The sequence below is a fragment of the Herpailurus yagouaroundi genome, unplaced genomic scaffold (genome assembly GCF_014898765.1).
Source record: "Herpailurus yagouaroundi ecotype Mexico unplaced genomic scaffold, PumYag 215, whole genome shotgun sequence".
Classification (NCBI taxonomy): domain Eukaryota; kingdom Metazoa; phylum Chordata; class Mammalia; order Carnivora; family Felidae; genus Herpailurus; species Herpailurus yagouaroundi.
The window spans coordinates 7,480,701-7,507,216 of record NW_024412446.1 but is presented as its reverse complement, the minus strand read 5'-3'; the positions used below and the strand labels follow the sequence as shown (position 1 = coordinate 7,507,216).

The following is a 26,516-nucleotide window of genomic DNA, read 5'->3' as shown; positions in this document are numbered from 1 at the left end:
GGAGGGCGGGGCGGGGCTGGGGGCTGCGGCCTCCGGCCTCGGCCCCCGCCCGGGCCACTGCGGAGCCGCGTCCTTGGAGGGAGGGCCGGCTGGGGGCCCCAGTCCCTCGCGTCCGTGGACGAGCAAGGAAGGACATTCCCGGCGCCACATCCCACCCCTCAGTCTGAGAGAGGCAGGCAGCTAGCTGCCCTCCCTCCCTCCCCCCTCCCACCCCCCCCCCCCCGCCCGCCGCCACCACCACCTTCCATCTCTGTATCCCAACGGAAGCGCCAGCCTGGGGTGGTGGGGTGGCAGGAGGGCTGTGGCAGAGGCCAGCAAGGTTTAGGAAGTGGGGGTGAGTGTGGTTTTGTGTCATCTCAGTGCCACCCCCGCGTCTTGCACCTGCTGCTCGCATGGTCTGCGCGCCCGCTGAGGTGGCGGAGGTCAAGGGGCAGAGAACCGGGCAGATGGGCCAGGGGAGGCCTGGATAGTGTTTCCTCGTGAGCGGACGAGGGGGTGGCTCCTCCTAGGACTCCCTGCCCCTACTTCCCAAGGCGGGGGCTCCTTGCAGGGCCTGGTGCTGAGGGCCAGTACAGTCTGGGCATCTTCCTCTGAGGCATCCCTGGGAGCAACTAGCTCGGCTTTTCCTATGCACCAGTAAGGCCTGCTTGGGAAGGGGGCTTAGCATTGACCCAGCTTGGGCACAGACCCCTCCTAGCCCTCTAGCCCAGTCTGACCAGAAATGGGTAGGGAACAGTACCCAAGGGCGCCTAGGTTCTCAGGATCTGGCTTCCTCGCCTGCCTCCTGGCTGTATTTACCGGGGTGTTTCCCTTCTTCCCAGCACAGTCAGATCCAGGCTGATGCGAACCCCCCACCCCTGATCTGAGGAAGTGAGGAGCAGTGACCTGAGAGGCTGCTATCTTATGATGTGGGAGGACACTGCCAGTGATGGGGCTCAGCAGCTGGCCTGGGGAAGGAAGCCCTGGCTCTTGTCCATCCTCTCTTTTAAAAAGGAGCTATCTCCCTGGGAGACCTCTGGGAAGGCTCAGTGTGTCTGTGAACTCCAGGGGGACTGTGGGCACAATTAAGTGTGACAGTGTGAAGTGCTGTTTCATGGGCCCATAACTTCTAGCTACCCTTTGGACAGGCCCGGGGCCCCAACAGGTTGGGACCCACAGATACTCTGGTGGTTCTAATGCCTCCAGGCTAGAGAGTTTGGCACTGTGGATGCCTGGAAGAGACGTGGTACTCTGTGGGTGGTTGTGACCCTGTGACTCCTCTCAGGTCTAGAGGACCCTGAAGAAGCTATCTGGGCTTATGTGTCCTTACCCTAGTGAGCTGGAAACTGTAATCTCCTTCCCCCAACCACATGCACGTCTGGGGATGGAAGGGCTAAGAGGACAGCTTGCCTTCTATGCCTCTCCCAGGCTGGTCTATACCTGTGCGGGGCAGGCATAGCATGGGGGTGGGGAGTGATTAGCAGACACCCTATCAGCTTACCCTGTGAACCATGGCAAGACTTTCCTCACTCTGGGCCTCAGTTTCCTCAATTGTGAGGTAAAGAAGTTGGAATAAAAATGGTTTTTGAGGACCATCCCATCTTGAAGTCTGTGGTCCTGATTCTCAGCCAGAGGGACATAGGGCAGAATCAGCAAGGCAGTTGTCCCTCTTTCATTGCGTTTGGCTGTGTGAAGCCTCTGGGTGCCCAGTGGGTTCAGGAAGGAGTGGTATGTATCTGATATCTTGGGACTGTCTGGTTCCTATCCATAGTCATTGTCCCACAGAGGCATTTTTGCCCCAGGTACCTCCTTTTACCCTGAACCAGAAAACAGGTCAGAAGAGGCAGGTGGTGAGAAGGTGAGGAGTGAGGTGGGCAGGGTGCTGACAAAGTCTTTACACATCACCCTACCCCAGCACCTGGCAGCAGGCACTCCCTGAGTGTTTGGATGCTTGTCAGGAACCCAGCTGGCTACCCCATTTCCCCACTGTAGGATGCAGGGAGGGGCATCCCTGGTGTGGGACTGTAGCAGTCCAGGTATGAGGCTCGAGGGTAAACAACAGTCTGGACTCCATTGGTATATGCCTCCTACCTAGTCATAGGCTTCTCTCACTGTGAAAGTGGGGGGGGGGGGGTCCAGCCCTAGGGGTGGGGCCGTGGCCTTTTTGTGGTTGGTTAATTTGGGGAGGTTAAAGAGGTGAAAGGTGAAGTGCAGGCTGACCCTAAAGGTCTTCATCCTCCCTCTGCTCCCAGGCCTGGGCATATAAGTGACAGGTGGATTTTGTAAGACAGCTGGGCATGGCTTGGCTGCTGTGGTACTACCTCATCAGGCCCCACATGTGTACCTGCCTGCCATGAAGGCAAGGGAGGGGCAGCAGTCAGGAACCCTGGAGAATGTGTTCCCCCCACGTCCCCCTCCATTCACTCTGCCACACAGTCCTGGCCCAGCTCAAGAGCCTGCTCCTCATCCCATGGGCCTCTATCTCAACCTTTCCACTTTGGTGGCACAGGAGTGAACACCTCAAGGTACCTGAAGTACCTCGGGTGGCACCTTGGATGAGCATGGATGGCCACTGGCTGGGGACATTTGGAAACCTGCAGGCTCATTTGTTTCTTCACAATGTAGATTGTTGGGTGGGGTGAATGGTGGGCTCTCTTCCTCTTTTACTGAGGTTTAATTTAGGTACAGCAGAGTTCCTGCAGCTTACTGTTTAGCCTGTTGAGTTTTCACATGTCTATATACCTGCGTAACCACCACTCCAGTCAAGAGGTAGAGCATTTCCATCACTCTCTGGACCCTTCTTCTGCCCCCTCCCACTCAACAGCCCCCAAAAGTAACCGCCATTCTGATCTTTATCCCCATGGATTAATTACTCTTAGCTGCTTTCAAGATGGTGGGCTTCTCCCTCGTGCCTAGTGACAATTTGCTCAGGAGACGCTGGCCCTTAGAGCAGACCTAGAGGCTACTAATGGCTTTGAGTGATGACATGAATTCACCTTAGTAGAGGCCTGCATGGTTAACATTATCCCAGGATCCCTCTTACCACTTGCCCACACTTCCCAGACCCCCACCCTGAAGCAGAAGCTGCCAGGAGTGTTGGCAGGATACTGAGGAGGTCACCGCATCTTCTGGCCTGGCTGGCTCAGTCAGTAGAGCATACTACTCTTGATCTCATGAGATCAAGCCCCACACTTGGCAGTTGGGCATGGAGCCTGTTAAAACAAAAAACCCCTTATGTCCCTGTCCCTTCCACCCCAAGTTTAGTCTAGGGAGCCTCTTGGGGGCAAGAGTCCCTTAACCTTCAGCTACAATAGCCATTTGACTTTTCAGAAACTCTACCTGGCCTTAGGAACTGGCCTAAGTGGGGCTTGGGGGCTCCTGCTTGGGTAGACGCAAGGCCCCTCGGGCATGTAAGAAGTAGGTAGTGGGCTTCTCATCTGTGTAGCCCAGTGAGCTGACACCAGCGTTCCCCAGGCCAGGCCAGTGCCCCCTGCTCAACCTTCCTGTTTCAGGTCATTGTGGAGGAGAGGGAGGACCCCTCCCCCAGGCTGAGTGGCTAGCAAAGCCTTGGACTACATTCCCCAAATCCTGATCTCTTCTTGGTCATTGCCATGTTCAGAGTCTCACCATGTCTGGTCTGGCTCTCGATATATGTGCAGTTTTCCCCAGGCCATGCTTCTCCGGTAGAGCCATGGGCCTGGGCTGGAGGCCTCAGGGCGGCCCATTTATGATCCTGGCCTGGGCGGCTCCCCATTTACAGGAAACCCCACCGTTTCAACAAGAGGAATTTAGGCTGCGTCATTTCCAGCTTCCTGCTTGGGCTGCCGGAGGTGGCTGGTGGCTGGCAGACCCCTAACCTCAGTGATTTGGGAGTGGGGGGAGGGAGCTTTCCATGTGCCTCACTGGGGTGCCTCACTGTTTGGGTAAAGCCAGTACTAAAGAGTGTCCTTGGGCTCCCCCTCTTGGCACAGATGGTGGATCCCTTCCTCGTGGGCCCCTGGAATCAGCTCCCAGGAAGGTGTGTGGCAGGCATCTTGTTGCCCTGTTTTTGGGTAGATGCCTAAAGAAGCTCAGACCCGAAGAGCTGAACCCCCTCTTTCACTTTTTGTTTCTTCCTGTCCCCTATGGACGGGACACTTGCTGTAGGCAGAACAAAGGCTGCACCCTGACTCGGTCTCCTTACAATTCTCCTGGAAACTTTGATGGAAGTCCTTGTGGGGAAGGGCCTGAGAATTGCCTTCTGGTTGGAGAGGCTCTCATTACCCCAAGCCTGTCCCTCCCCTGGGGGGCCCACTTCTGGACTCCCTAAGCACTCCCAGGCAAGGAAGATAGCCAGTCCCTGCTCCCCCACCCAGCACAGGGATTCCTGAGACTGGGGTGGGGGGCCCGGGGCAGAGCACAGTGTCCTGGGAGAGAAGCTCCCTGCCCCCACTCTCTGGAGGCACACAATGGCTGCTTTCTCCCCCGTGACCTTTCCACAGCTTAAGCTGTGTGCAGCTGTCTCCTCCCCCTCTCCCAAGGGGCCTGGGATGGGTGGCATCTCCCCTGCCCTTGAGAAGCACCCAAGGAGCTCCCACCCTATCCTGGCCCCGCTTCTTGTTTCCAAAGTTTGCTGCTCCCCAGGGAGTAAAGAGGGGCTTCCAGGGCCCTTGCCCACTTGGGCCTGACCCCTTCCAGGCAAGAACGGAGGAAAAGCAGTGGGTATGAACATGGCGTGGCTTCTGGTGTCTAAAGTGCCTGGGTCCACATCCCAACAATCCTGCTCATCAGCTGTGTGACCTTGAGCAACTGCTCTAACCTCTCTGAGCCACCATTTCCTCATTGGTAAAGCAGGGATAGCATTTCCTGCCTTGTCTGACAGTTGTGAGAGACCTCGTACATACAGGTCTATCTAGTACACAGTGGGTATCCAATGTTAGTTCCTTTGCTCTCTCCATCCCTGTTAAGAGGGGCTCCAGCTCAGCCCATCAGTGATGGTGGCAGGAGGCTCAGCATGAAACAGCCTCTTGCCTGCCAAGATGAGGACAAAGGGAGGAGCCCATGGAGGATATGGTGGGTCAGGCGGGTGGCCAGTGGTTCCAGCAGAAGCCTGGGTGCAGGAGAGATGTGGCACTGACCCAGACACAGGAGTGTCTAGGATGTCTGGCATGTAGCATCGGTGTCACATCCCCCAGAGGATTCCTGCCTCCCTGGGGAAGGCCTGGGCCAACTGTCTTGTTCCCTGGGAAAGACTGCAGGACATACCCGCTGAGTAGGCCCTGGGGACCACACATTCCTCCCCCCACCCCCTCACCCCCCAGACAGGCAAAGATGTGTAGGAAGGGGCCCAGCTGTCAGTCACCTGCTGCGAGCCTTTGGGGAAATCCCTCCTACGCCATAGCTCAGCTTCCTCCTCAGCAACCTGTGTCCCGGCGGTCCCAGTTTCTAGGTATTTGAAGTGTATGAGCAAAGTGCTAGTGTGGGCCCGGAGTAGGTGCCCGGCACGCACTGCCGAAGACCTGGCCTCCTCTGACTGTGGCTTCCCCCTTTGGCAGACCCTGGCTGGGCCTCCATCAGCAGGGGGGTGCTGGTGTGTGACGAGTGCTGCAGTGTGCACCGGAGCCTGGGCCGCCACATCTCCATTGTCAAGCACCTCCGCCACAGCGCCTGGCCTCCTACGCTGCTGCAGGTACGGGGCCAGGCCGCGTGGGCACACTTCCCCCGTACCCACACACGCTGCTCTGGATTCTGCGGCTTCCAGAGGGCAGCACCCACCTGGGGCAGAACCTAACCCTGACCCTTTCCATCCATTGTGTTTGCCATGCAGATGGCGGGGGGGCTTCTGAGACTGGGGTCTCGCAGACCGGGGCTCTCTCCGCAGCTCCGCCATTTACTAGCTTGGCCACATAGCACTGAGCAAGTTGCTTTATCTCTCTGAGCCTTGGCACACTCGCCATACAACCTGAGGTGCTGACCAGGACCCATGTGCTTGGGCGGCCTGGCTGGATGGAGGTGTGATGGTGGCAGGCACACAACAGGCCCCTTGGTACTGGTTGCAGCCACGCCGGCTGCGGCCAGCACTTGGAGGTGTTTCCCCCAGTACCCAGTGCACAGTGGGCACTCTCACTTGGCACTTCTTCTCTGCAGATGGTGCACACGCTCGCCAGCAACGGGGCCAACTCCATCTGGGAGCATTCCCTGCTGGACCCCGCGCAAGTACAGAGCGGCCGGCGCAAAGCCAACCCCCAAGACAAAGTCCAGTGAGTTGTGCCGGAGGGGTGGTGGCAGGGGCTGTGTGGTGTGGGACGTGGGTCTGAGAGGTGGCGGGGGGAATAGCCTCTCCCACTCTGCCCCCCACCCATTTCATCCTCTGTGCCCCATCCAGCCCCATCAAGTCAGAGTTCATCAGGGCCAAGTACCAGATGCTGGCATTTGTGCACAAGCTTCCTTGCCGGGAAGATGACGGGGTCACTGCCAAAGACCTAAGCAAGGTTAGAGGGGCCCCATGGTGGACAGATGGGTGGGCCTCCCCTCCTGTTGCCCACAGTACCCCGAGGGCCTCTCCATCACCACCGAGCCCTAGGCCCCAAAGGCAGCCAGCCGGGTCAGACAAGGATCGTGGGCACAGCAGGGGATGGAGATTGGGTGGTCAGCTGCATGTGGCCAAGGCCCCTCCGCCTCTAGGTGGACACAACAGGCTGCCATCCAAAAGCCGGGAAAACTTGAGGCGGTTTCTTAGCCACTCAGAGCCTCAGTTTCCTCCTCTGTAAAATGGGAAAGAAGCAACAGCATCTCCCTCATAGATAATGCCTGTTTCAAGCAGAGCCCATAGCACAGGTAGATGGTGACTGATAGCAGCTGTTAGTATTTGGCGCTAAAGCCTCTGTCCTCCCTGACAACCCAACTTCAGCCGGGCCCTTGGAGCTGGTAGGAGTCCCAGCAGCTGCCTAACTTCGTACGGCTTGGGGGTGGGCGGGGGGGTGCTCACACACACTCGCTGCACACTCTGCTCCTTGCAGCAACTGCACTCAAGCGTGCGGACGGGCAACTTGGAGACATGTCTGCGCCTGCTGTCCCTGGGTGCCCAGGCCAACTTCTTCCATCCAGAGAAGGGCACCACACCTCTGCATGTGGCTGCCAAGGCGGGGCAGACACTGCAGGCTGAGCTTCTTGTAGTGTATGGGGCTGATCCTGGCTCCCCTGATGTTAATGGCCGAACGCCCATTGACTATGCCAGGTGAGGGTCGGATGATGGGTGAGGCTTGGGCGGGTAGGGGGAGTGGACTGCTGCGGCAGGGCTGAGCCATGCCCCCTCCCCACAGGCAGGCGGGGCACCATGAGCTGGCGGAAAGGCTAGTCGAATGCCAGTATGAGCTCACTGACCGGCTGGCCTTCTATCTCTGTGGACGCAAGCCGGGTGAGCAGAACGTGGGGTGGGCCTGGCTGGGCCAGGCAGGTGGGACCCAGACACACCCCAGCAGCAGGTGCCATGGTGACCGAGCCGGCTGGGGAACAGTGTTGCTAGGCAACTGGCTCCCGTGAAATTGATGACGGCTCTGGGCTACAGCACACTGGGGTAGGGAGTGGGGGGTGGGCATCGCTTCCAGTCACCTCCCAGGGCTCTTGGGGGTGGCCTGCCCTCATCCCTGTCCCCTGACACTTCTGGGTGCCAAGGTCTGCTCGTGGCAGTGAGGTGGGCTCCCAGCTGCTAAGGCCACCCAGCACCAGTGACTTGGCATTTTTATTTTTGTTCAGATCACAAGAATGGGCATTACATCATCCCACAGATGGCTGACAGGTGAGTGCCCACCTGATGCCCCTTCCCAGGGGCTTTTGGACACCATGTGGGTGCCTGAACCCCAGAACCTCTACCCCTCCCAGTCCCCGGGCTTTAGGGACCCCACCCCAGGTCTGGTGTACAAACATTTCAGTCAGATCCTCACTCCCTAATGCTGGGCCCTATGGCAGGGAAGGGATGTCAGCTCAGCACATGGCCAAGCACCGCCTGAGCCCCAGGCCATCACACATAGGCCTGAGTACAAGAAACACCTGCCCCAGGAGGGGTGGCTCACTGGGCTCTGCTCCAGTGGCACTCACCCCACTGTAAAATCTTAAGACGAGCCTCTGCTCTTCATTGAAACGATGGTGGGCTCCAGGGATTTGACTAACTTTGGGCCTCCGTGGTGTGCTCAGAAATTGGGGAGGGGTGGGAGGTGGGGGCAGGGCCCGTCACAACTGAGGTGTTTCTGCCTCTGATCTGAAAAGCCTCCGCGCGCCTAGGCTGTGGGGGGACATGCACCCAGTTCACAAGATGGATGCTGGCGCCACCTGGTGGCCACATCTGAAGGCCATTTTTCCAACCTGTGCCTGCTGGCCTGGATCCGAGAGAGGAGGCTCCCTCCCTCTCCAAAGACCAGTGTGGGCAGACAGGGATTGCCAGGCCTAGGCGTCTTGAATCCTTGAACCCAGACCTACTCTGTTCTGAGACTCCAAGATTCCCTCCTACTTCTCTGGTCTTATTTTGCGGGGTGTGTGTACCTGCATGTGTCTGGTGTATGTGTTTAAACACATATGGGCATGGACTCAATAAAGGGCTAACCGAGCACCTGCCCGGTGCCAGCTGCCGCTCTTGGCCCTGAGACACACGGGTAACTCAGATATGATCTCTGCCCTTCAGGAGCTCACAGTCCAGGGAAGGAGGCAGCCTGGTCAGATAGCTGTAGTTCAGTGTGGGGAGTACAGCAGAAGTAAAGGCATAAATGGTATAAGTCAGAAATGCTGTGCCAGGACCTGCAGGGAGTCATGTGGCTGGAGCATAGTGTGAGAAGCAGGGAATCCCAGGAGCAGCACTGGACTGGAAACAGGCGAGAGAATGGCGAGTCCTGTGAGCCCCAAGAAGAGCAGAGAGGTTCCAAGCCCGGATATGTCAGCTCTGCCATTTACTGGCTGTGTGACTTCAGGCAGGCTACTTACCCTCTCTGAGGCTTAGTTACCTCCTGGGAATAAAGGCAACAGTACCTACGTTTTCTGGGCTGCTGACAGGATTAAAATAAGATAATGCACACTAAACACGTAGTATATTTTTTAAGGAAGTTTTTTATTAAAGTACGGTTGAAGTATCCATACATGTGTTTTGTCATTAAGATGTTTTTAAGGCCAGGGGTAGTGTGGCCCAACGTGTCAAAGAGATGACCCAGGCTGCTGGGTGGAAAAACAGGGTTGTAGGGGCAAGACTGGAAGTGGGAAGATGGATGAAGAAACTTGCAAAGGCCCAGGCAAAGAGGGATCGATGGCAGAACCAGAGAAAGCTTGGCTGGGGCTTGAGGGTGAGGGAGGTTTCTGGTGACTCCTAGAAGCAGACGCTGGTGCTGGGTGAGTGGGTCACAGAGGGAGAGAGCAGGTTGGTCTAGGAGCAGGTTGGGAGGGGAGAGGAGTTCGTTTTGCACCCTCCGGGTCTGGCGTATACACGGAGATGGGTCTGAGCTTGCCGTGGAAGGCACGTGGGGCCCTGCTCCTGGGTAATCGCTGCCTCTGTCCTATTCTTTCCTCTGCTGCCTTTCTCTGGACTTAGATCTCGGCAAAAGTGCATGTCTCAGAGGTATATGGTGCCTGCTTCGGGAGCAGGCTCTGGAGGTTGGGGGCAGGGTGGGGGGTGGCATCTGGTGTGCAGCATCTGGGATGTTGTCTTCCTGGGATCCCTGCATGTTTGGGAGTCACAAGTGGGGGCCTGGTCACCTCTCCTGTCTGCCCATTCTCATCTCCCTCCTCCTTCCACAGCCTAGACCTGTCCGAGCTGGCCAAAGCTGCCAAGAAGAAGCTGCAGGCGGTGAGTCCACTTGGATGGGCTCCTACTACTTGGAGCTGTCCTCACCTCTGAGCCTCGACCCCTAAGATTGCTCCTCCTTCCTCTGATGGTCTCCTTTTCCAAGGGTTTGACCTGCCCCTCACTCTGTCTTCCCTGCTCTCTTTCCCCCACCTCCCCACCCCTGGTCTTTGACCCTGGCTCTGCCCTCCGTAGGCTCCCTGGGCCCTAGCTCCACCTCTGACCTACCAGGGCACTAACTGGTCTGATCTGGTCTCCCTTCCATCCTCTCCCACCTTGGAGCTTGGCAGAGAGACCCCTGCCCCAGTTTCCAGTTCTGAGATTGTGGGGGCTGGGCAGCATAAAGGACACAGGCCACTTCCCACATCTTAGGACATCCTGGTTGACCTGGCCTTGTCAGCACTGGGGACCAACTGATTTGACAAAGACGGGGTCCCCCTTTTGTCTCTAGCTCAGCAACCGGCTTTTTGAGGAACTTGCCATGGATGTGTACGATGAGGTAGACAGAAGAGAAAATGATGCTGGTGAGCCAAGAGGGCATCTGAGGCTGAGGGTGGATGAGACACGGGTACCTACCCACCTACTGAGGAAGGGCTGGGACCTGGTGTGGCTCTTGGGGCCTTTTGCTGGGACTAAGAAGGGAGGCCTGAGGTTGGTCTGCTCGGCAGGTCTGCCTCTCCACCCCTGCTGGCTGTGAGCAGCCCGGGCAGCCTCCCCAGCCAGGCGGAGCGTGCTGAGCTGGAGGCAGCCAGCCTGCTCCTCCGCCCCCACCCCTGGACTGGGACTCATCTCTGCTCTGGCTGCCTCCCACTTTGGCTCACTCCCCAGTCCCACTCCACCCCCCCCTACATCACTCCTTCCTGGCCACAGCCAGATTCCAGCCCAAACCCTGGGCTGGGCCTGGCAAGGAGGAGTCGCCTCATTCTGTTCGTCGTCATCGGCCTGGCCAGTCTTGCTGGCCTCGCCCAGCCCTGCCCTGACCCAACCTTGCCTCTGGTGTCTAAAGACCACCCCTGGTTTGAACACCAGCATTGGTGGACGTGGGGAGGATTGAGGAAGGCTGTGCTCAGCACATCCCCACCTCCACCCCGTGGGCCTGGCCACCGTGGACGCTCTGGATGATCTGCTCCCTGCTCCTCCCCCACTCCTCCTCCCCCAGTGTGGCTGGCTACCCAGAACCACAGCACCCTGGTGACGGAGCGCAGCGCTGTGCCCTTCCTGCCTGTGAACCCCGAGTACTCGGCCACGCGGAATCAGGTGAGGGGGCCGGACAGGGACCTCTCCTCCCCTGCTGGGGTCGCCAGCTTCGCGGGCCCTGCCCTTCCTCACCGGCTGTTGTGTGGGCTTCTGCCTGGGCCTGCTCTTCTCCCCTGGCCTAGGCCTCTCTCAGGGCCCTGCTAGCACTGGGATTTGGGATTTGGGATTTGGGGGAAAGTTTTTTTTTAAGCTCTTCGTGAGCAGCTTCTGGGGGACATTCCAGCCTCTTCTTGGGAGCTCCCCAGGCACCCAGAATCTGGCCGGGTGAGCCAGGTAGCAGGGGACGGCCTTGCTTTGTTCCCACACCCATCTATCAGCTGTAAGGGGGCTCGTCATGCAGGCTGGGTTCTTTCTGCCTACCAGGGGCGACAGAAGTTGGCCCGCTTCAATGCCCGAGAGTTTGCCACCTTGATCATTGACATTCTCAGCGAGGCCAAGCGGAGACAGCAGGGCAAGAGCCTGAGCAGCCCCACAGGTGGGAAGGGTGTCGCTAGGGCTGAGGGCAGTGGGTGTTTTTCTAGTATATTCTTTCATGGCTCCCTTTTGGGGTGGCATGATGGAAGGGTCGTGTGGCAGAATACTGAGTAACTGGACTATGTCCTCAGACAACCTTGAGCTATCCGCGCGGAGCCAGAGTGACCTCGACGACCAGCACGATTACGACAGTGTGGCCTCAGACGAGGACACGGACCAGGAGCCCCTGCGCAGCGCCGGTGCCACTAGGAACAACCGTGCCCGGGTCTGAGCACTGCCCCTCCCCGGGCCTCCATTAAGGCCCGGCTCTATCCCCTTGTAGCCCAGGGCTTCAGGGACTAGTGGGCTGGTTATGGCCTCGAGAACAGTCTTCTGTGGGCATTCACCCCCTGCCCCTGATGGCTAACCAGCTTCTTTCTCACTCTGCAGAGCATGGACTCCTCAGACCTGTCCGATGGGGCCGTGACGCTGCAGGAATATCTGGAGCTGAAGAAGGCTCTGGCTACCTCCGAGGCAAAGGTGCAACAGCTCATGAAGGTCAACAGCAGCTTGAGTGATGAGCTCCGGAGGCTGCAGAGGGAGGTAAGGGCTGCAGCATTGGTGGGAGTGCCCAGGTCGGAGAGGATCCTCCGCTCCCAGAGGTGGGGTGCTGCCTGGATCCTCTGGAGTTTCTGACATCACTGTCCACTCTCAGATCCACAAGCTGCAGGCAGAGAACTTGCAGATCCGGCAGCCACCCGGGCCAGTGCCCACACCCCCACTGCCCAGCGAGCGGGCAGAACACACACCCATGGGGCCTGGCGGGAGTGCCCATCGCAGGGACCGCCAGGCCTTCTCCATGTATGAACCAGGCTCTGCCCTGAAGCCCTTTGGGGCCCCGCCTGGGGATGAGCTCTCTACCCGGCTACAGCCTTTCCACAGCACTGTGAGTTGCCTGTGGGTCTCCAGGACTGGGGGGAACAGAGGGCTGGGGCTGCCGCAGGGCCCTCCGTGACACCTGTGCCAATCCCCAGGAGCTGGAGGATGATGCTATCTATTCAGTGCATGTCCCTGCTGGCCTTTACCGGGTAAGTAGGGCCTGGAGGAAGCGGATCCATTTCCGCAGATAGGTCTTGAGCCCCAGTGGGTGTCAGGCTTTGTGCTGCTGCTGGGCACAGGAATGACTAGATATACCTGGTCCCTACCCTCACTGCCGGGAAGCTGGAAGGCGGGTGGCAGGGAGGAGAGACTGACTCCAGTCTTCCTGGGTTTCAGATCCGGAAGGGGGTGTCAGCCTCAGCCGTGCCCTTCACTCCCTCCTCCCCACTACTGTCCTGCTCCCAGGAAGGAAGCCGCCATACGGTAATGTTCCAATCCCCAAGGGGACAGGTGATGGGCTGTGTGGGTCTGTGAATGTGAACCTCACCCACTACCCCTTCCCTGATCCTCCAGAGCAAGCTTTCCCGCCATGGCAGTGGTGCTGACAGTGACTATGAGAACACGCAAAGCGGGGACCCACTGCTTGGGTGAGACACCCCAGGGAAGAAGGCTGACTGGGCTCTGGAGGATCTGTGAGGGTACAGGCAAGCGGCTTACCACTGGAATGTCTCTTTCTAACCCTGACCTCAGGCTGGAGGGGAAGAGGTTTCTTGAGCTGGGCAAGGAAGAAGACTTCCACCCAGAGTTGGAAAGCCTGGATGGAGACCTTGACCCTGGGCTTCCCAGCACAGAGGATGTCATCCTGAAGACGGAACAGGTCACCAAGAACATCCAGGAATTGTTGCGGGCTGCCCAAGAATTCAAGCATGACAGGTAAAGGGCTCACAGCAGCCCCTGGGTGTTGCAGAGGGCAAGGGGGTGGGGGGTGACCAATGTTCTGTCCCCGCAAACCCTGCCGATATTTCCCCTCCCCTGCCCCCACAGCTTTGTGCCCTGCTCGGAGAAGATCCATTTGGCTGTGACGGAGATGGCCTCTCTCTTCCCAAAGGTACAGGGGCCAGAGAGAAGAGCAGGAATGGAAGGCTCTCAGGGTGGGGCAGGTGTAGGGAATGTGACCACTACCTGGGTGGAGACGAGGGAGGACACACTGGGCCATGTTCATGGCTCATGGTTTGAAGTCCAAGGCCCAACTCCCTCCTCCCTCCCTCCAGAGGCCAGCCCTGGAGCCTGTGCGCAGCTCACTGCGGCTGCTCAATGCCAGCGCCTACCGGCTGCAGAGTGAGTGCCGGAAGACCGTGCCCCCGGAGCCTGGCGCCCCTGTGGACTTCCAGCTGCTGACTCAGCAGGTGATCCAGTGCGCCTATGACATCGCCAAGGCTGCCAAGCAGCTGGTCACCATCACCACCCGAGAAAAGAAGCAGTGACCACTCTCCCTGCACCCTCACCTGCACTGGGACCTCACTGGCCATGGGAGCTGGGCCACTCCAGACACTAATCCCCACCCCAACGGAGCCACTGGCACAAGTGCCCTTAGTGCTGCCACTGTCCCCTGGCAGCCAGGCGCCCTGGTGCCCGCCCCCCTCAAGTCCCCAAGGATGGGGAGGTGGGGTGGCAGGAGCTTCTGTCCCCCACATTCCATGCACCTCCCCCTGTACATAGCATCCCCCCCTTCTAGTGTGCAGGGGCCTCTAAGGCATCACTCCCAGCCCCTTCCCCTCTGGGGCACCCTCAGCAAAGGGTCGGGTGGGGACACTCCAAGTGAGGCCAGTTCCCCCTACAGGCACCCCACCCCCATGAGCCAGTTCAGCCCTGTTGGGGGCTGAGCCGGGGGCATCCCCTCCTTTGTACATAATCTCTGTGGATGTCCCCTGCCCTGTAGCCACCAACCCCCCTGCTGCTCTCCTTTAATGTCAAACGGCCCCTGCCTAGGGCACAGGCCCCAAACCTGTGTTCCCAGGGTCCCTAGCAGCAAACACTGGAAAATCTTTTTTTTTTCTCTCCTCTTCCACCCCTTAATTTTAACATTGTGGTAACTGAGTGTCCCTGCGTGCCTGTGTGTGCGTGTGCGGGGCGGCAGTGCCGTTCCGGAGGCCTGGCCCATCTGGAGTTTTGTGAAGGGTGAGGGGACCAGGGCAGCAGGACCAGAGTTAGGGGTCAGTCCCCCACTCTCCCATCCTGGGGCCAGGGACTGCTGGTAAATCATCTGGGGTCCTACCCGTTGCCTTCCCCCATCGGTCCCCTTCTCTATGAACTTACAAAAAAAAAAAAAAAAAAACCACTTCCCTGCATCTCTCCTCCCCCCCCCTCCCTTGTGGAGGGGGCTGTGCTGGCTGGGGCAGAGAACTGAGCACCTGAGCCTGGGGCTGGCTCCCCGGGGTCCCTGACTCAGCTGAGAGCCCCCTCCTATAACCTCTGAGAGGCCAGCACCTGCCCTGCAGTCTCTGGGTATCTGGAATCTGGGCAGCAGCCTGGGAAGGCTGGAGAGGCAGATGGCCGTGCCTACCAGCCCTTCTCTCTGTCCTGCCTCTGCCCTAGGGGCCAGGCTGTACCTGTGTGGTGGTGGGTGGGCTGACTGTCAAGACGTGTGTCATGTACATTTGTATCAAAAATAAATAAGTGACCATGTGCTGTTGCTAGTGTTGAAAGAATTTGGGGGTGGGGAGGTGACAGACATGAAAGGGACAAAGACAGACCTGGCAAGAGCATGAAACAAATGAAGACTACAGCTGCTCCAGACCTGGAACTTGCAAGGAAAGCCCTTGTGTTCTAGAAAAGAAGCTGGGAAATAAACGTGTCAGTAACTACCACCACCACCACCACTTTCTCCCTCCCCACCGTTGGTCCTACCACACTCCTAAAACTTTGGCTGAGGCCAGGAAGGCTGGAGGAGGCAGGCTGGTGGGTGCCTAACTTGATTTTGTAAGCACCCACTTCAAACAAAACCTAAGTGGCCGAGGACAGTGTCCTGGCTGGGAGTGTCTGTGTGGCAGAGACACAAGCTCAACTCCAAACTCTACCAAAATAATTTAATTAGAAACACAGCCCATCCCTCCCCCACCCCCGCAGCCCCCAGCCAACCACACCTTAAGAACAAGCCCGTTTGCAATGCTTAGGCAGGACTGCTCCATCTGGCCACCAGGGGGCGGTCCTGCGCAGGGTCCACGTGGCAGAGGTCGCGGCCTCACCAGGCGCGGCGAAACCAAATCCGCCAAAGTGGCAGGGCTCGGGTCAAGTCAGTCGGAGCTATCCCCATCCGGGCCGCTGTCCGGCGTGGGCGGGAGGAGGGGTCTCCGGCGGGAGCGCTTGACCCGGCGCGGGGGCATCAGTAGCCTCCGCTTCAGCACAGCTACGGGCAGGGTGGGGAAGGGTCGTGATCGGCAGGGATGCCCTGGAGGTCCAGGGCTGGGTTGGGTGGGTAAGGAGGGTTAACTTCTCACCAGCCACCGTGTCCTGGCTGTCCGCTGTGGGCTCCCAGTAGATGCTATCCCCCCGTCGGAAGTTTCGGTGCAGCCGTGTGCAGAGCGTGGCCAGAGTGAGCAGCACTAACAGGAAGGTCAGGGCCATGGCCGCCCAAGCAGCCTCCTCCGTGCGCGGGGTAGGGCCCCGGGCTACCCGCGGGGGCACTGCTGCCCGAGGGGCTGGGGAAGCCTCACTTGGACAGGTACAGCCCCCTGGGCTGCTTTGCCCTTTGAGCACTTGAGCCTCTATCCTGGAGCTGGCATTGCCTCTGGGCCCCTCATGCATCAAGGGGAGAGTGGGCACAGATGGGGCATCACTCCCCTCACCCCGGGCTGCCGGCATGGGCTGCTTGGCCTCCGAGCTCCGTGGAGAGGCAGGGGGGAGCCTCGGGGCTGAGGGCGTGGGCTGGAGACCGAGAGCGGCCCGCAGCCCACGCCTCTTGGCACCGCCAGGAGAGAGGTGCCTGGACCCTCCAGCTGCCTCCTCCACACCTGGGGGCCGCCAGCTCCGCAGGGTAAAAGCCAAAGCTGGGGCCTTTGGGGAGAGAGACAGCAGTCACCCTTTTCCTGCCCAGATAACCCAAGGACCCCACCACCAACCAAGCCCAGCACCCCTCACCTGCAGACACCCTCTCCGGCACAGCCTCCCTCTACCTGGCCTTGGCACCAAGGGAGAAGACCCAGAAAGACCGTCAGAGCAGAACCATGCCTTCTCCTTCCTCAGCCTCCTCCGCCGCCGCCACCGCTTCTTCAGCCAGTGGGCAGCCCAGGCTGGCTCTATCCATGCCATCTCCAGCACCACCCCACATGCTGCCAGCACCAAGGGCTAGGAAAGGAGAACTAAGTTGAAGGTGGGGAGCCAGCAAGAGGAAGTCCCCGAATTTTCCTTTCCTGCACATGGGGCTGCAGCCTCTGCCAGTGCGAAACAACGACCTCTCATCAACTGCTTACCCGCTCCTGAGTAAGGCTGGAGTCCGGGGCCAGTGAGGGCTGGGCCACACAAACGTGGGCCAGGAGGGCAAGCTGGAGCTTCAGCCAAGGGTGGGCACAGGGGTGGTAGAGGAAGGTGACATCCTCAGCCTGGAGTAATGGCATGGAGACATTAAGCCAGGCCAGATGACTCTCTGAGAATCCCAAGTTCTCCCGTCCTGGAGACCAGCTTTATTAAAGGGATTTCCAAGGCAGCCAGATGACCCACCTTCGGGGCTCAGGAAAGGACAAAGAGCCCTGGGTACTGGTGAGCATTCCCTTCTGCCTCTGAGCATTTTCACCCCTCCTCTCCCTCAAATGCCACACCTCAAAGCTCACAGCTTCCATGACAGCAAGCCTGGTTAACGCTGTCAGAACACACTGTTCAGCTGTATTTCTCTGCACCTGTGATAGTGGCTCTACGGGTCTCCAGTCTAGACTGTAAAGCATCCCCCAAATGGAGACCAGGTCTCCTATCTACTGATCTACCTATATATTCAATCTTCTCCAAACATCCAAATGCAGGGCACTCAGGCAGCAGGTGCACGGTTCCACGATGCAAACACTTCATCAATTACTAATTATTTTTGATTGTGCTGACCTAATGCTCCACACTGTGCCAGATGTTACAGGAGATGCCAAAAGACAACGCCTGGACTCTGCTTGAGGGAAATGTAGAGGAAACTCAGGGCAACAGAACTAATGCAAATGAAAGAACTAATAGAACTCAAAGTGATTAGCCATTAAGTTGTAAGAGAGAAGTTGTAAGCATTACATGAATTTGGAGAAGGTGATGAATAAGGGCTGATGTGATCAGGCAAGTTCTCAAGAAAGAGCTGACTCTTGCACTGGGCTTTGGAGGTGGATGGGATGGATGGCAGGAAGGCAGGGAGCTGCCCACTCCAGCTTCTAGTCAGGATAGGCCAGGTGTGGAGAGTAAGTGGCATTAAAGGTACAGCAGTGGGAATAAGCCTGACACTCACACGTGTGGTGGATAGACCAAGATGACTGGAGAAGAACCAAAGATTTGGGGAGGTCAGACAAGGCCTGAAAAGCTGGGGGTGGGAGCGAGGGGTCGGTTGGATATGACCATAAGACGAGAAATAAGATATTGAAGGTTTCCAAACAGTGGAATGACTTAATGAAAGGGCTGTTTGAGGGAAGGAATTAGGTGGGTGGCATGAGGTTTCTTGGCCAGAAGCTATTACAAGGTTTTAAAAAAAAAAGTTAGGGGCGCCTGGGTGGCTCAGTCAGTTAAGCCTCCGACTTCAGCTCAGGTCACGATCTCACAGTCCGTGAGTTCGAGCCCCGCATCGGGCTCTGTGCTGACGGCTCAGAGCCTGGAGCCTGCTTCAGATTCTGTGTCTCCCTCTCTCTCTGCCTCTCCTCTGCTCATGCTCTGTCTCTCTCTGTCTCAAAAATAAAAACATTAAAAAAAAAAATTTTTTTTTTTAAAGTTAGATATTTCAAAAGGAAAACCAAAGGGACAGGGAAGGTATCTGACCACTGGCTTCGAAAACAGAGAGGCAGCCACGCAAGGTGAAGCCACCGTCTGGTGCCCAGTAACTGAGGCACACTCTTTACCTCATACAGCTTCCTACTTCCCAAAGTGCTATCACACACACTTCATTTAGTCCTGGGGAGGTGGGACATTAACAGCCCCTCTTAAGAAAACTGGGGCTCAGAGAAGTCAGGAGACTCTCCACAGTCACACAGCAGAGTTGGGGCATGGGTTGTTTTTTTTGCCACTAGGGCCAGAGATCCCCCTGCAGCCTCCTGCCCACGGGCAGACAGCTACTGGACAGCATTCCTGACACAGCACTGCAGACGACAGAGGCTTGTGGCTCACTGTCCCGGGCCTAAGAACACTGAGGGAACTGGTGAAGAACGGAGCTGGTGAGCAGAAAAAGTGGAGGAAGCCTGCAAGGAGCTCGCTGTTTCGGGGGCAGACACCAAGGATGGCTCCCTGCTTGTACTTACCGGCCATGGGCTCATCCGCGTGTAGGTCACTCTTGGTGACACCTATGCACGAGGGGAAAAGGAGGGCTTAGAGCAGCTGGGGCTCCGCCTGCGGGTGGGGAGGGGACAGCAGGCCCCATCCGGCCAGGCTGGGATGGAGACGCTGGCAACTGAGGGCCAGAGGAACCGGCAGAGGTCCTCAGAGGGTGACGGTGGAGGGTGCAGCGAGGCCAGAGCGGGGCTGGACTACCCCTTCACACCCCTCTCTCCCATCCCCCGCCAAGCTCCTACCTGTGGGGGCAGAGGCCACGGGCCCTCGGGACAACTGGCCCCCGCTTCCTCCTCTGGCTCAGCTACCACCTGTGGGTCCAAGGCACAGAACTGGGAGAACTAGCCTCGGTGTGGGCCCTGCCCTCTCCCTCCCAGGCCCAGCCAGTCAGGGGAGGACTCCTAGTTCCCCCTCCACGCGCCACTCCTTCCAGGACCAACTTTCAACAAAGCGCTTTGAGATCTCAGGCCGAAGCCTGCTCAAGAGCGGGTCGCCTTACCTCACTGGGACCTAGGAGCCCCGCAAGGGCTGCCAGAAGCAGCAGCTGGGGCGAAGGCGGCTGAGGCGCCATCCCGGCGGCCCGGGGCTCGGCCCGAAGTCCCACAAGCCGGAGAACGCGCGCCCCCTCCCTCCCCGCGCCCCCGCGCGCGCCCACGTGGATCCCGGGATCGCGCGCGCGCGCACCCTCCCGCCCCCACCCGCACACGACTCCCAAGATCGCGCGCCTCCCGCCTCGCCCCGCCCCCGCAGCTGCGTACTACTCTCGCCCCGCCTCCGCCCCGCCCCAATACCCGCCCACAACCACCGACCTTGCGCGCACGCGTCGTAAGCCCGAAGCCGGAAAAGTTTTGCGTAGGAACCCTGCCCAGGCGCACAGCGCTGCAGCACAGGCGGGGACCTCTCCTTCACCCGCGCTTCAGTCCCAGCGCGTCTCCACGGCCTGCGGAGGGCAGCTTCAGTGCTTGGGTGGGATCATGGAGCCAGGCGAAGGGCGGGAAGTGGGATCCCAGTGGACCGAGTGGCCCAGGAGGGAAGACGGGTACGCTCCTCCCGCAAACCCGCTTCATACACGTCAGTGTGACCTACAACTAGAAGAGGGGCAGAATCACGAAGTCCGAGCTGCGGGAGGAAGAGCGTCCTCGCTCTAGAGCTTCACCTTCAGCCCATTCCGCTCGTGCCCTCGCAAATAGGGCCCGAACCCAGAGGAGCTTCGGAGGGTCTCAAGCCACCACCCTCCCTAGGCCCAGAAGTCCGTGGAAGCTGAAGCCGGGCCTGGGGCTGCTTTGTTTCCCCCATGCCCGCCTCCGCTCTTGTCGTTAGTTCACCGATGGCTGGCATGTGCCCAGGGAGACATCTGTCACCGTGAGATGGAGTCACAGGCTTCGCCCCCAGCAGGGAGCGCTGGCCGGACCTCCCCTGCAGGGGGGCGCCGGTTCTGCTGTCTTCTTTCCAATGCCCTTCTCCTTGGCCCGACTCAGGATTTTGACGAAAGAAGGGAACGTGGGTGGAGGATGAGGGTTGAAATGCCCAGCCTCAAATTAGAAGTAGAGCGAGAAAGGGTTATTTCTAAATAGAGCAAGAACGTGACCTACAGGGGGATTTCTTACCCATCCCTCGTCCCCCCCCCCCCCCCCCCCCTGCCCGTTACTGAACCGATGAAGGGCCTGCAATCTATCCCCTGCCATGGCCCCATCGTAGGGTGACAGGCATCCTTCTCGCAAGGCACCCGAGTGCGTCTTTTCCCCGAGTTTGGGGCTGTTGCTTCTGGGGAGGTCTTTTTCAGGGAGCGGTGTTGAGGATTTCTTCTATCTGAAGCCAGGCTCCTGGGGAACCCTATGCTCCCGGTGGGGGCGGGGGCGGGATAGAGACCGCACGCTGATGCAGGCAAGGGAACGAGCCTCTTGCAGCAAACCAGCTGTTGGGCGGGACGCCGGCCCAGCCCTCGCTGGCGCTGAGCCGGACCCCCGCCCAACTGGGCTCTCGCGCAGTTGAGGGTGCCCGCGGGGCCGAGACGAACACACAGGTCAGAGAGCGCGGCCGAGCCTCGGGAGGGAGGCGCGGCTGGTGGCTCCGGCTGCAGCCGCCCCGCGGGAACGGGAGAGCCCGCGCCCCGAGCTGTGGTTTATGCACTTCTCCCTTTTGCTACTTCTCAACTGCGGCCCCTGAGGGCGCAGCGACTCAGGGTCTACCCTCGCAGCTACACACCAAGCGGGGCAGAGGGGAGGGGTCGGCGCGGACTCTGATGCTCATCCCTGAGTCCGGATCCTCGGTCTCCGAGTCTCCCCACTGTCTGCCGACAACACCCCACTCCTCGGCTCGCTGCCCTCCCCACTCCCTTCCGGCCCTCTGGCGCGTCCTCACTCCCTTTTTGTGGCCTAGGCTCCTTTCACCCTCTGCTTCAGCTTGTCGCAATCGCTGTACAAAGGGCCAGGGGCGGGAGTGGGGGGCGGGCGAGGGGAGCCGGGCCCGAACTGGCTGCCTCTGCGGGGCCACGGCCAATCCGGAGCGTCCACCCCCCACCTCCGCGCAGGAGAGCCTGGGGCAGCTGCCCGCCGCCGGGCGGAGCCGCGGGCAGAGCGGGGAGCTCGCCGAGGGGACGGCCCCGCTGCCTTCCACCCGCCGCCCGCTATCCGCCGGGGGCTCTCCCGCCTTGCCATGCCGCCGTGGGGCGCCGCCCTCGCCCTGCTTCTGGCCGCGCTCGCCCTGCTCGGCCTGCTCGCCCCGCGGCTGCGGCGCGCCGTCGGAGCGAGGACTCTGCCCGGGCCTCGCGGCCGGGACCACGAGGAGGAGGTGGACGGCAGAGGCGCCGCGGACGAGTTCAGCGACGGGCGTGAGCCGCTGCCCGGAGGGTGCAGGCTCATCTGTAAGCCGTCGGCGCTGGCCCAGTGCCTGCTGAGCGCCTTACGACATTCAGCAGCTCTGGAGCCGCGCCCGCGTTCCTGGCTCTCCGGGCCCCACCTGCAGACCCTCTGCCACTTTGTGCTGCCGGTGGGGCCGGGGCCTGAGCTGGCCCGAGAGTACCTGCAGTTGGCGGACGACGGGCTGGTGGCCCTAGACTGGGTCGTGGGACCTTGCCCCCGGGGTCGGCGGGTCACCAACGCCGGGGGCCTTCCCGCGGTGCTGCTGGTGATCCCCAATGCATGGGGGCGCCTCACTCGCAACGTGCTCGGCCTCTGCCTGCTCGCCCTGGAGCGCGGCTACTACCCGGTCATCTTCCACCGCCGCGGCCACCACGGCTGCCCGCTGGTCAGTCCCCGGCTGCAGCCTTTTGGGGACCCGTCCGACCTCAAGGAGGCGGTCACTTACATCCGCTTCCGACACCCGGCGGCCCCTCTGTTCGCGGTGAGCGAGGGCTCAGGCTCAGCGCTCCTGCTCTCCTACCTGGGCGAGTGCGGCTCCTCCAGCTATGTGACCGGCGCCGCCTGCATCTCGCCGGTGCTACGCTGCCGCGAGTGGTTTGAGGCCGGCCTGCCCTGGCCCTACGAGCGGGGCTTTCTGCTCCACCAGAAGATCACCCTCAGCAGGTGGGTAACGGAGGCCCCAGCCGGGCAAGGGGGCAATAGAGGTCTTAGGCTGACCAAGAAACATCTCTGCCTAGTATTGAATCAAATAGGTTTAGGGCAGTTTGAGCAAAGTTCTCCTCACACAATTTCTGAAGCTGCCCTGACCCTCTGGTCTACACAGAACCAGGGAAACAGGTTTAAAAGCCATAGATGGGCTCGCATCGTTATGCTAAAATAGGGACTCCTGGCCTGGAGCGCGTGGCCTCACCTCAGCCCCAGCGTGTCCTAGCAACCTGATCACCTGCCCCACCTGTAGCAGAAGCAGCACCTGACATTTACCACTTAATTCACACAGTTTGTCAAATCAGCAAAGAGGCCTCTGGAAGCAATTACAAATGATTATCCAGAATGTTTCCTTCCAGTGTCTGAGACTGGAGGTGATAGGAATCAGAAATTTGGTGTTACGTGATTTTTAACATTCTTTGGACTTGACAAATGTTTTGCATATTCCTAGGTATATTGAATCCCAAAATTTAAAGAATATGTCAACATAGTTTTTAAAAAAAAGTCTCCAAAAGGAGAGCAATCTACCATTATTGTAACAGGTGAGACTTTGGCACTGAGAAGGCCTGATCAATGTTCCCACAGCAAATAACCACATCTCAGCATGCACCGTTGATTTCCTAGGAAATGGCAAAATGAGATCAAAGACATTATAGCAGAAAGTGTGGTGTGCAGAAAGACCTGGGATGTGCAGTCAGAACCACTGGGGTTCAAATCCTAGCACTGGGTAGGTGCTCAAAAAGTGGTGGCAATTGTGATTTCTCTTTCCTCTTTTTTTTTTTCTTAATTTTTATTAGTTTAAAAAATTTTTTTAACGTTTTTATTTATTTTTGAGAGAGAGAGAGAGAAAGAGAGAAAACGAGCAGGGAAGGGGCAGAGAGAGAGAGAGAGGGAGACCCAGAATCCCAAGTGGGCTCCAGCCTCTGAGTTGTCAGCACAGAGCCCAGCACGGGGCTTGGACTCATGAACCTCGACATCATGACCTGAGCTGAAGTTGGACACTCAACCCACTGAACCACCCAGGCACCCCTAAATAGATTTTTTAAATGTTTATTTTTGAGAGAGAGAGAGAGGGAAAGCACAAGCAGGGGAGGGGCAGAAATATATGTGTGTGGGGAGAAACAGAGGTTCTGAAGCAGGCTCTGTGAGCTGACAGCGGAGAGACCAATGCAGGGCTCGAATTTGCTGCAAATACTTAACCAACTGAGCCACCCAGGTGCCCCCTCTTTCTTTCCTTGCCCCATTTTGTTGTGAGAAGGCCAATCCCTGAGCTCCACAATGGCCCAATGCTGTCATGGCAACCCAGAACTTGTGAGGAATCCAAGGGTAAGGTGTTCTTATATGGCTTAATTGCCAGTTTCCATCCCCAAATGACCACCACCAGTGCCGACTCTGGGCACCAGCTGGAGTAAGGTGAGAGAAGTGGAGAGGAAGTCTGGGCCTTTAGGATCTGCCCTGCCCATGGAAATTTGGGATTGAAAAAAAGGGCAAATCTTTTTGAATGTTTGTAGGAGACGCACATCCAAATTCAACTGGCTTAAGTTTGGACTGAACCACCCAAAAGACTGAGCTGCCTGTCCTGGCCCCCTTGTCAGGGTGCTGGGCTGTCTCCATGGAGGTGGAAGCAGCAAAAATGTCCCTCTTCCCCAGAGCAGTAGCTCTCAGGCTCCCTTGTGGGAGCTTACCCTGTAATGATACTCCCAGCCACTTCCTCTGCTGCTGGGCCCTCTCTAGGAATACCTGCATCACTGCTCAAGGTCACACTTATTTGCCATTATCTGGGCACCATATTAGGCTTTTTTTTTTTTTTTTTTTAAGTTTATTTATTTTGAGGGGAATGGGGTGGAGAGAGGAAGAGACAGAATCCCAAGCTCGAGGCGGGGCTCAAACTCACGTGAGATCATGACCTGAGCCCAGATCAAGAGTCTGACTCTCAACAGACTGAGCTACCCAGGCGCCCCCAGCATATTAGCTTAAAAAAAAAAAAAAAAAAAAAAAAGGCTAATATAACCTAAAGTAAAATGTTAACGATGGGGGATGTCACCTGCTGGTTTGGATAGTCTGAGCCAGGGAGCTCTAGCAGGGGTTCAGGAGGTGAGAATTCAAAGCAAGTTCCCTACAGAGGATCAGAAGTTGTGATCAGGAGGAGAGCTGTCACACTATGGATCATTGGCTGTAAAGTCATCTGCTGCCCCAGGGCTGGGCAGGTAATGTCAAGAGTGGCAGGCCTGGTAGGAACTGTGACACAGGAAAAAGGGAAGAGATGCAATGCTTGTTGCCCTGAGGAATGCCAGCCCACGTTGCCAGACCTTTCCATTTCCCTTGAGAACCCAAGTAGCTGCCTTTTATGTACAACCTCCTGGTTTTAAACAATGATGAGGCACCTGGCTTAGTCAGTCGGCAGAGCACGTGACTCTTGATCTCGGGGTTGTAAAGTTTGAGCCCCACATTGGGGTGTAGAGTTTACTTAAAAAAATAAAATCTTGGGGCACCTGGGTGGCGCAGTCGGTTGAGCGTCCGACTTCAGCCAGGTCACGATCTCGCGGTCCGTGAGTTCGAGCCCCGCGTCGGGCTCTGGGCTGATGGCTCAGAGCCTGGAGCCTGTTTCCGATTCTGTGTCTCCCTCTCTCTCTGCCCCTCCCCCATTCATGCTCTGTCTCTCTCTGTCCCCAAAATAAATAAACGTTGAAAAAATAAAAAAATAAAAAAAATAAAAATCTTTAGGGGTGCCTGGCTGGCTCAGTTGGAAGAGCACGGGAGTCTTCATCTCGGGGTCATGAGTTCAAGCCCCACTCGTATAGTGGGTGTAGAGATTACTTAAATAAAACTTTAAAGAAAAAAAAATCTTTAAATGATGACAATGAAATGCAAGGTTTAAAAAATATTATATGGCCAAAGAAGGTTTCTGTGGCCAGAATCTGGCCTGTGAACTCTCCCCCCCCCCCGGCCCGGCCTCCCCATTACTTCTGCTATCAATTTGTTTTCTCATTCTTCCCTCTCCTTCCTACCTTCCCCCTTCACCTTCTTGCTGCCAGGTACGCCTCGGCCCTGCAGGACACAGTGGACACCCACAAACTGTTCAGGAGCCGCTCCCTGAGAGAGTTTGAGGAGACCCTCTTCTGCCACACCAAGAGTTTCCCCATCAGCTGGGACACCTATTGGGACCACAACGACCCCCTCCGGGATGTGGACGAGGCCGCCGTGCCTGTGTTGTGTATCTGTAGTGCTGATGACCCCGTGTGTGGGCCCCCGGACCACTTTCTGCCCACCGAACTCTTTCACAGCAACCCCTACTTCTTCCTCCTGCTCAGTCACCACGGAGGCCACTGTGGCTTCCTGCGCCAGGAGCCCTTGCCAGCCTGGAGCCATGAGGTCATCCTGGAGTACTTCCGGGCCTTGACTGAGTTCTTCCGAACGGAAGAGAGGATGAAGGGGCTGAGCAGGCGCCGAGCTTCATTCCTAGGGGGCCGCCGTCGCTGGGGAACCCTGCAGAAGCGGGAGGTCTCTCCCTCTTCCCATCTGGAGGAGATCTTTAGCTGGAAGCGATCGTACACAAGGTGAGACCTGGCCCAGGAACATCCCTAGTCCTGCACAGAAGAGCAGGGCTGGGCACGCCAGAGTCCTGAAAAGGTAGTGAGGACTGAAGGCGGCAGGCGGTCCCAGCTCTTGATCACTGATTCAGCCCCTTCTCTCTTGAACTGGTCCGTGGGAAGAGATGGGACTTCCAGCAAGCTGGTGCTCACTTTACCCGGAGAACACTCCCGCCCCAGGCTTTGCTCAACACATCCTGGCTCTTCCTGGTCAGCAGCTGGGCTGTCACTGTCACTGTCTCCTGTCATCAACCTCCTAAACCAAAGAATAGCACCATTTAAGCCATGGATTCAGGAGAAAATACTCTATCACTCAAAAGGACTACAGAGAAAATGGGTTTATGTATGTCATCGGGGAGCTGTGTCCCACATAAATAATCGGCTCTGTGACCCTGATTCTTGATCTGGAGCCACTCACTGCAGTGAGGACAGGATGTTTGTGTCTTAGTCCCACTTCCCTCATTCTGTTCTGTGGTTGTGGCTCTCTGCTGACTT

General features: G+C 58.1%; 3 protein-coding genes across 7 annotated transcripts; 2 read left to right on the top strand and 1 right to left on the bottom strand.

Moving 5' to 3' along the window:
* The first annotated feature begins 10,912 nt into the window (after window positions 1-10,912).
* On the top strand, window positions 10,913-15,058 carry GIT1 (GIT ArfGAP 1). Its single transcript, XM_040455428.1, has 11 exons — window positions 10,913-11,038; window positions 11,402-11,513; window positions 11,644-11,777; window positions 11,942-12,094; window positions 12,207-12,437; window positions 12,526-12,579; window positions 12,767-12,853; window positions 12,944-13,017; window positions 13,121-13,303; window positions 13,415-13,478; window positions 13,642-15,058. The coding sequence occupies exons 4-11, from the start codon at window positions 11,945-11,947 to the stop codon at window positions 13,852-13,854; spliced, it is 1,056 nt and encodes a 351-aa protein (XP_040311362.1). The 5' UTR covers window positions 10,913-11,038; window positions 11,402-11,513; window positions 11,644-11,777; window positions 11,942-11,944; the 3' UTR covers window positions 13,855-15,058.
* Window positions 15,059-15,442: 384 nt separating this feature from the next.
* Window positions 15,443-19,692, bottom strand: TP53I13 (tumor protein p53 inducible protein 13). 5 transcript variants are annotated; one of them, XM_040455426.1, is made up of 7 exons: window positions 19,675-19,692; window positions 19,108-19,176; window positions 18,838-18,879; window positions 16,840-16,968; window positions 16,508-16,714; window positions 15,868-16,423; window positions 15,443-15,776 (listed from the first exon to the last, which is right to left on the bottom strand). In XM_040455426.1, exons 3-7 carry the CDS (start codon window positions 18,850-18,852, stop codon window positions 15,664-15,666), a joined length of 1,020 nt encoding a protein of 339 aa, XP_040311360.1. In that variant the 5' UTR covers window positions 18,853-18,879; window positions 19,108-19,176; window positions 19,675-19,692; the 3' UTR covers window positions 15,443-15,663. The 5 variants fall into 5 exon arrangements, with proteins under 5 accessions (XP_040311360.1, XP_040311357.1, XP_040311359.1 ...); XM_040455423.1 differs by lacking the exon at window positions 19,675-19,692 and adding an exon at window positions 19,365-19,503; XM_040455425.1 differs by lacking the exons at window positions 16,840-16,968; window positions 19,675-19,692 and adding an exon at window positions 19,365-19,504.
* A 773-nt stretch (window positions 19,693-20,465) lies between these two features.
* ABHD15 (abhydrolase domain containing 15) lies at window positions 20,466-26,450 on the top strand. Its single transcript, XM_040455422.1, has 2 exons — window positions 20,466-22,389; window positions 25,467-26,450. Exons 1-2 carry the CDS (start codon window positions 21,521-21,523, stop codon window positions 25,990-25,992), a joined length of 1,395 nt encoding a protein of 464 aa, XP_040311356.1. The 5' UTR covers window positions 20,466-21,520; the 3' UTR covers window positions 25,993-26,450.
* Window positions 26,451-26,516: the final 66 nt, after the last annotated feature.